The sequence below is a fragment of the Rhea americana genome, unplaced genomic scaffold (genome assembly GCF_003343005.1).
Source record: "Rhea americana isolate MKP2758 unplaced genomic scaffold, rheAme1 scaffold_6, whole genome shotgun sequence".
Taxonomy (NCBI): Eukaryota; Metazoa; Chordata; class Aves; order Rheiformes; family Rheidae; genus Rhea; species Rhea americana.
In genome coordinates, this window is record NW_028186756.1 from 3,945,809 (window position 1) to 3,953,663 (window position 7,855).

At 43.3% G+C, this 7,855-nt stretch overlaps 1 protein-coding gene across 5 annotated transcripts in view; it reads left to right on the forward strand.

The window, feature by feature from the left end:
• SEPTIN6 (septin 6) overlaps positions 1–7,544 on the forward strand; it is a 28,313-nt gene extending 20,769 nt beyond the window's left edge. For 2 of the 5 annotated variants that reach the window (XM_085319694.1, XM_085319699.1), the window contains exon 10: positions 4,703–6,327. In XM_085319694.1, the coding sequence (XP_085175820.1) occupies positions 4,703–4,727 (25 nt within the window). In that variant the 3' untranslated portion in view covers positions 4,728–6,327. Of the gene's footprint in view, positions 1–1,728; positions 4,648–4,702; positions 6,328–6,522 lie in introns of those variants that run through there. The other 3 variants (XM_085319698.1, XM_085319696.1, XM_085319697.1) reach the window with 3 other exon arrangements.
• Positions 7,545–7,855: the final 311 nt, after the last annotated feature.

The window sequence follows — 7,855 nt, forward strand, 5'->3', positions numbered from 1 at the left end:
CTAACCTCCCTTATTGCTCACTGGCAGCATGGGAGAGGGTGAACTCATTTCTTTTCCCTGAGATTCCCTGTTCCTCCCTTGATGTCTCAGTGCTGGTAGGGGACTGGGACAAAATTAGTTGCTTGGGAGTGCTGCACCTCAAGGACAATGTGTGAGTAACAGGGGGTGTCCAACTCCCCACAGAGCAGCATCTATTTTCTCGGGATCTTACTTGTGTAAGTTAGGAGAAAGCTTATCCTGTGAAAAGTATCCAGGAAACCCAATAACCTTGAATTATGGCAGGGGAGGTAATGCAGAGCATAAGTCTCAGTTTCTTGTTAGTGCTCTCTCCAGGCCTAAGTCAGATTTTGCCCTACACAGAAACAGTGAGAGTTAAAGCATAGTTTTAGTGGGGGCTCCCCATGGCTGTGTCGGATGAAACAGGATCCAGCCCCTTGTTGGGATCCTGTGATCTGGGCTATCTGCAGTGCCCACACCAGGCTCTTACTGCTGCATAGTCACTAAAGAGCAACCAGCCATACATGCTGAGGCGGTTTCATCTAGTGATGAGCAGTTCCTCTTCTTCTCATTGCGGTTGTGTTATCTGCAACAGAGTCCTGTGCCACCTTAGCATGTGTACAAACAGCATTGTACAGATAAGCTAGGGTCTATTTTTATACTGCTGGCACAATCCCCTGTCTGCACAACGCTGGAGCAAATGCAAAATAAATCTGGTCCACACTAGGCAGTCTTAGGTACAAGGAGGAGTGCTGTTGATATGGACAATATGGCAAGTGCCCAAAGAGGTGACAGGACTGTTTTTCAGGAAAAATAGCTGATGACTGTTAAGCTTGCAGTCAAATGAATCAGGAGAAGAAAACCCAGTAGCTAGAATCAGAACCCATTTTAGTATTTTTACTTTAGAGCTGAAATTGTTTCCACGTCAAAATTCGTTTGTGATGAGCAATTAGCGCTCCTGCTCTTATTTTGCTTGTCCGTTCCTTTTTCCACTGCATGTTTTGATTTGCTCTTTTGAATCACCTTCAGGGGATTTTTAGTATCTTTTCATGCTGAGGAGCCTGAGTCTGACTGGGGACAGACTTCTCTCCCCAGCCTGCACTGTTGAGGAATACACAGCTGAGCTCCTTTCATGCTTAGAGCCTGCAGACATCTGCACACTGAGAACTACAGACTTTTGCCCCAAGATTAGTCGGGGTCAGGAATGTAGAAAGAGAGATGATATGCCCTGCAGTCAGTAGCTATGGCCCAAGTCACACTCTTATTCCCAGAAGCAGTTCTGATCTCAGAAGCACTCCTTGACACTGAGCACATTTGTGTGGAAAAACACTTTGTCAGTTAAGTTTGGGGCACAAAAAACTCCATGAAAGCTGTAGGTCAGTGCTTAAACAGGCTTAGGAAGAATAGGAGGCCTCTGTCTCCTCCAGTGAAACAACTGTGATGAGTGATGTTCGCCTTGCTCCGTAACTTCTCCTGTTGTCCTTAATAATGCCTTTCAATATTTAGATCATAAATCTCTGTAACAATCCATGAATTTCATAAGCTGTAGCTTAATTGTATCTTGTTTAATACTGACTGGCGGTAAACTAGCCTTTTTCTTTCATAGATGACTCTTTTAAACCCAAGTTCTATAATTTGAACTAATCATGACTTGATTTCTTTTTTTATTGTCATATTATCATCACCATCACCATCATCGTCATTAGTTCTTACATGTATGCTATTTTACAGTTAACTGCTGTTTGGCTGCATGGTGCATGAAGCACATTGTCCTGGTAAGCGTCATTAACTAATATAGACCTCACAGTGGGATCAGTTACAGTTCTGAAAAAAGGCAGACCCCATGCAAGGCTTGAAGCCCATGAATGTTGTCTCTACCTGCTGCTTTCACCCTTACTATAGATGCTCCACCAGTCTGTCCCTACTACACCTGTAGTTGTAGAAGGATGCAGTGAAGTGTGTCTTTAAAGATTCTGTAAAGTAAATTGCATGGAGATTCAATATTTGGACATTAAACATAGATAAAATAATGATTAGGGCCTCTTCCTTTTAAACCTTTTCTGCACTTTGTTGGCTCTGCCTTCTTTATTCCACTCTCTTAGAAGTAAATGATGTTCTTTAACCATGTAGGCCATGCTGGTACTATGGCAACAATTGCTATGGTAATGTAGTGGTGATGACAGAAACCAGCTAGCTGATGGAAAATTAAGTTCTTTTCTCTTTCTCTTCTTCCCCTCTCACTGCTTCAAGTTGTAGTGTTAAATAGAGATTTCAATGTAGGTGAAAGATATAAGACTAGTTTATCTCTCCCCTTAACAAACTAATGGATGGTAAAACCTGCCAAACCTAGAGCTTTCATTTGCCCCAAAGCACCAGAGAATCATAAAACGTTGTGCGTGTGTGTGTGCATGCATGCGAGCGTGTGTGTGTGTGTGTGTGTATGGGGAGACAGCGTCCCCGAGCCAAGAGACGCACAGGCCTCTGAGAGCGGGCCTGATGGAACAGCAGCCCTTAGCTGTAAATCACCCTAAATACTCAGGCTCTAGGCCAGCCTTCCCAGCAGACAAACCTCATAGGATTCACATTCTTTCTAGGATTCGATTTCAAAATAACTTACAGCCTGCCGCTAAATAGGGAAAGAAAAGCCGATTCTAGGATTCCTTCCTTAGCCCCACCAAGGGAAATGGAAAAGCAAGTAAACATTAATGCTGTCAGAGAGAAGCATTTGAATTTAATTTCAATGGGACATTCCACTTAACACAAGAGCTTCAGAAGGGTCTTGCACTGACTTGAGCTGGAGCTCGCAGTCATCCTGAGCAGTCTGGTAGAATGAATATCTCTACTGCTAACGGTAACTGTAAAACAATGGAAAGAACAATCCTTCGCTTTTCAGGGCCCGAATGTGGAAAATAAGCTCAAAGAATAACAGTGTTCATTCTGGTGCTGAGTACAAAGGCGCTGCTAAAGTGCAGTTAGAGTGAACATTACTGATTTTTGTTGGTTTTGGATTGCTTTTGGCAATCCTTGTAACTGTACACTCTTGTGTGCTGGGCTTTGAATCGAATAAAGTTCTTTGTTCCCAGTGTACAAATGCAGACAGTGCCTTTTCAATGGGCATTTGTCCTTGCTAAACTAAACATGTATATGTGGTACTTTTTCAGAATTTAGAAAAAAATCTCTCAATATTGTTCCATAAAGTATTCCAGGGCTTCACTGTTTTGCAAATATATATATAACTCACAGTTGATGAATCTTGTAGCTTGCAAAACTGTGAAGGGATTGTTTTAAAAACGAAGTTTGGTTCATCCCACTGCTGAGCGTGTGTGCGAGTTTGCATGCGTGTGCCTGCATAAAGCATGTTTTGTAGGAAAATTAAACTTTATTAACACTTAGCAACACTTCCTTTTTTGTGTGTGTTAGGAAACATATTTATGTTCTTGTTTTATTTTGTTGTCATTAATCCATAAAGCCATTAATCTGCCTTTTTCTTTCATTTTCAGTTCAGGTTTCCTGTAGAACCCTTCCCTTCACAGCAGAAGCGAGTGCCCCCGCGTTCGGTTAACACGCAGCTATGCCACTGTGCCTATTTGCTCGCTTTACTCATTACTCCCTTACTCTGCTCACCATTTTTTTTAAGCAAGAGCCTGCACTGCCGGCTGTTCTGGGTTATTACTTTTTGTGAAGAACTCTCAGCAGTAACCCACATGGAACTGGCAACAGATGCTAGTTGCTAATGTCTCTTCTCTTTTGGTCAGTAGCAGGCTGCCCAGTGCTTGTAGTACTAGTGTCCCCTCTTCTAAATTGTTACGACTTTCTGGCCCTCCCCACCGTTCGGTGTGAGGGGTGCGTGACGAGAGAGCGCGGCTGCTCGGTGCGCCTCGTGCCTGCGGTGGGTCCGCGGCGAGGGCCACCCGGTGCCGCGCTGCGGCGGGGCGTGCTGTCCGTCTCCGCAGAGCCGCTGCCCCCCTCGCCTTTTGAGCTCGGCCTGCCTAACCCATCGTTACCCAGCTGTGCTGTTAGGTGTGTGACTCAAATAGTGTTAAAGGACTTTTTGCAAAACTTGACACCCTCCAAGGTGTGGGCCTGAGTCCTCCCCTCCCCGGGCTTGGGGGATTTTCAGACGTGGATCCATGGTTTGCAGCTAAGCTCTCCCTGAATGCTGCGGGAGTCCCCGGGGGTCTCTTGCCCTGGCTCTCTGTCACTGTGCTGGGCTTGATGCGTATCCTGGATCCGATCTCAGGGAAGACTGATCACCTTGCTCAAAGTATCAGTGTTTGTGAAGAAAGATGATGATGTTTCTTTAGCTTTCTTCTCAGTAAATCCAGCAATTTCAGGTTTAATGCAAAAAGTATCATCTAATTCTTTTTTTATTATTATTATTTGACATCTGTTTAGAAATGTACAGATGTTTCTAGGTTGCTTTTTACTTTTTCTATTTGCCAAAATACTTTTTTTTAAATGCAAGATTTGCACTAAAAGGGAGAGTGTTTTGCTCTGTGTTTCACTGGGGCCAGGAATTTGCTCTGTGGCCAAGTACAACTGTGGTCTGTCTGCAGGTGTCTTCTCTGTATTTCTGGATGAGGAAATTCTTAAAAAAAAAAATAAAAGAAAATAAAAATAAAAAAAATAAAGTCTTCCTCAGACAGTGAATTCTGGTTAACATTTACTTCTTTTGTTTTTTGTTTTCTTTGCCCTTCTTTTACAGTAACCCATGGCTCTGTACTGAGTAATTACCCCTGAATACAATGGGCTGGAATGGACCTTCATTTACTTGTTAAATCGGAGGGTCTAATAAAACGTGACAGCATTTCAGCTGTGACCTTTCCATGGTGTTACCCTTGCTATATCCAATATTCTCATTGTGAATCTGTCTTTGTACTACTATGTACTGGCGGTTATTGCTTTTGTTAAACAATGTAAAGTAAGTCCGTAATGAGATTTTGAACACTGCAACTTTAAATCTAATTTTTTTCCCTGCAATTAATGGATTCCCCTTTCTCCTGGCCCCTCTCCACCCAGATAAATAAGGGATGTGGAAATAAGTTCTGTGAGTTATTTTTGCTGGCAAAATAACGATGCAGCTTGAATGTATTTATTGGTGACGTTAAGATGACAACACCACCTTAGTTTAATTATGGCATAGTTGAGAGATTAAAAACCCTTTTCTCTTTATACTTGGTGTCATTTTGTGACATCATCTATCTTTTTTTAATTTGCTTTTTTTTCCCTTTGCTTATTCATGATACCTGAAAACCAGCATTTAATTCTTGTTGCCATCTCAGCCTTGCTTGTTGTGGCCCTGATGCTTCAGTTGCACTGTGTGCGGGCTAAGCTGTCCCTGCGTGGAGGTGGAGGAATCCTCCTGTCCCGACCCTGCTGAAAGGTCAGGATGTCCTGGCAAGTAGTTTCAACAAGGCTCCTCAAGTCCTAGGTTTTTGGAGGATGAGCATACCTCAGACTTTAGCATGTTGCCTAGAGAGGTAGTCTGGATAATGCTCAAACCTCATGAACAGCTTCTCCCCTCCTCCCTGTCTGCAAACCAACACCCTGTAAATCACCGGCGGGCTGGGGTGATCAGACAAGCTCTGACCACCAGAACATTTATTGTGAGTGTAGGACAATATTTCCCAGGCAGATGAACTTTTCATTGCCTTGCAAAATTTGATATTTAGGGACATGATTTTCGGGCAGCTCCCTGGCCCACATCTGCTGGTAAATTTTGCTTCAGACCCTCTACTTCTGAAGTATTTTCATTTGCACTGATAGATGGCATTCAGAGCAGCTTGGCTCAGTGCTACAAAATGAAAACTTTGTATTCCGTGGCACACATTGTAACATAAATGAAGAGCAAAGTTCAAAACAGTTCTCAGCTCTTCTGGTCCACGCACTGTTAGTCCCGCTGGCTGCTCATACCAGCAGCAAACCTTGTGCAGTAACTCCTGTCAAACTGAGGTGTGACTTCCATCTCCAGCAATCCAGGTAGTTAAAACTCTTGATTGCAATGTATATCTATGATCTCAGGTATCCTGTTTCACTGTAAATGCAATTTTATTTCCCTTAAAATGCTTTGGCTCTTTTTTCTTTTCTTTTTTTCCTTTTTTTTTTAATGCGATTTAAAATAACTTGAGTATTTACTTCCCTTGTTACTGTTGAAGGCAGGCCTGCTCCTCAAAACCAATCAATATCATTTTCTCAATGTTTTCTAGGTTACTTGTTAAAAGGAGCATTTAATCTGGCTTTTGTTTCCCATGCTGCAGGTCACTGACCATCTTTCTTAACCATATGCCTTATTAGAATGTTATTAAAAGTCAAAAAAAAAAAAAAAAAAAAGAGAGGGAGGGGGTAGTTATGTGATTTCCTTCAGGTACTAGACACCACAAGATACACAGCCTCACAGAAGAGGTTCCATCTCTCCTCTGTCAGCTGTTTTCGTGTTGCATCCCCTTTTTCCTGCTTTTTGAACATCTTTCTCTTTTTTGATAATCTTCTGTTTTTTTTCTCTTTTTTCCCTTTCTCTCTCTGTAGCTTTTTTTAATCTGTCTTCGCCAGCTGCACTGGGTCTGAGGGAGAAGACTGCCACTTCTAGAAGAGTTTAGGGATCTTATGTCTGGGGAGGGAGGGGAAACAAATCTTCAGTGTTAGTGTCTTGGAAAGAAGCTCTTTTACTGACTTGCATGGTATTTAAAATTGAAGTGTCTTGTAATTTGTGTGACAAGACAGAATAATATAGGGAGAAACTGATTGTTTACCTAAAATTTTGAAGAGCAACAGAAATGTGATGTCTGGACTAATGATGTAGCGAATACATTTTCAAATATTGTTATGAGTATTTTTTTTTCTAATTTTGTCTTTAATGATAAAAATGTCATGGGCTTCCATAAGGTTTGAAGCCTAAGGAATATTTTCAATATGCTGTTGTTTGATTGGTTTTGGAAACTGTTACATTCAAAGGAAGTATAAACACGGTGCAATTTGCTATGTTGGCAGCCACGAAATATTTAATTTTAACAAAGAAATAAAGTAAGAAGATGTGTGTTTTCATTGGTGTCCTCCTGTGTCTCATCACCTTACTAAACAAGCTCCATTGCCTGATCAACGTGGGTCGAGTGGTACTTTTTTCTTCTTTAACTAGACTATCAATTGCATTAAAAACATGCAGATAGTTTCATCGCCTCCTGTTCTTTAAAATTAGAAAATAGTCTTATTCTTAGCAGTATCAGGAGGGAGAGGCGATGTTGACAGCTGGTATAGTATTAACAGTACTCCATCCAAATCTCACGTGAGGAGAGTGCAGTGTCCTTAAAACGCGCCGAAGCCAGTCCCAGCACTTCTTGCTCGTCTCGTCCTGCCCTCGGACATCGCTGCATGTTTTTCCGAGCTGTGTTCTGCTGTCTCCCCTCTTAGTTCTGTTCCCTTTTTACAAATGGAAGTGTGTAAGTACTGCACTGAGTTATAATATTTACATGACGAACATTGAAGAACCAGCACTGTTTAGCCTGATACCTTTCTAACTTTAATGTAAATTTTAAATAAAAAATGTAAAGGCCTGTGCGTGTGCTGCCGTGTTTTCTGCTCAAGTATCTGGCCTGGCGCTGAGGAAACTTGCCCAGCCCTCGAGGTGCGCCCCGCCGGGGCTGGCGCGCCCGCGGTCGCTGAAGGAAACGCCGCCGGGGCTGGCGCGCCGCGCCGCGCCGCGCCGCGCCGCGCCGGAGGAGCTTCTCCCCGTCTCGCCGAGAAGACGTCCCGGAGGTGCGGTCTGCCGCCCCGGCGCTGCTCAGGGCGGCTCCTGGCCCCTCCGAAGCTCGCCCTGAGGCGCCGGGGGGCTGAGCTCGCCCTGGGGGAGGCCCCGCTGCCGGGG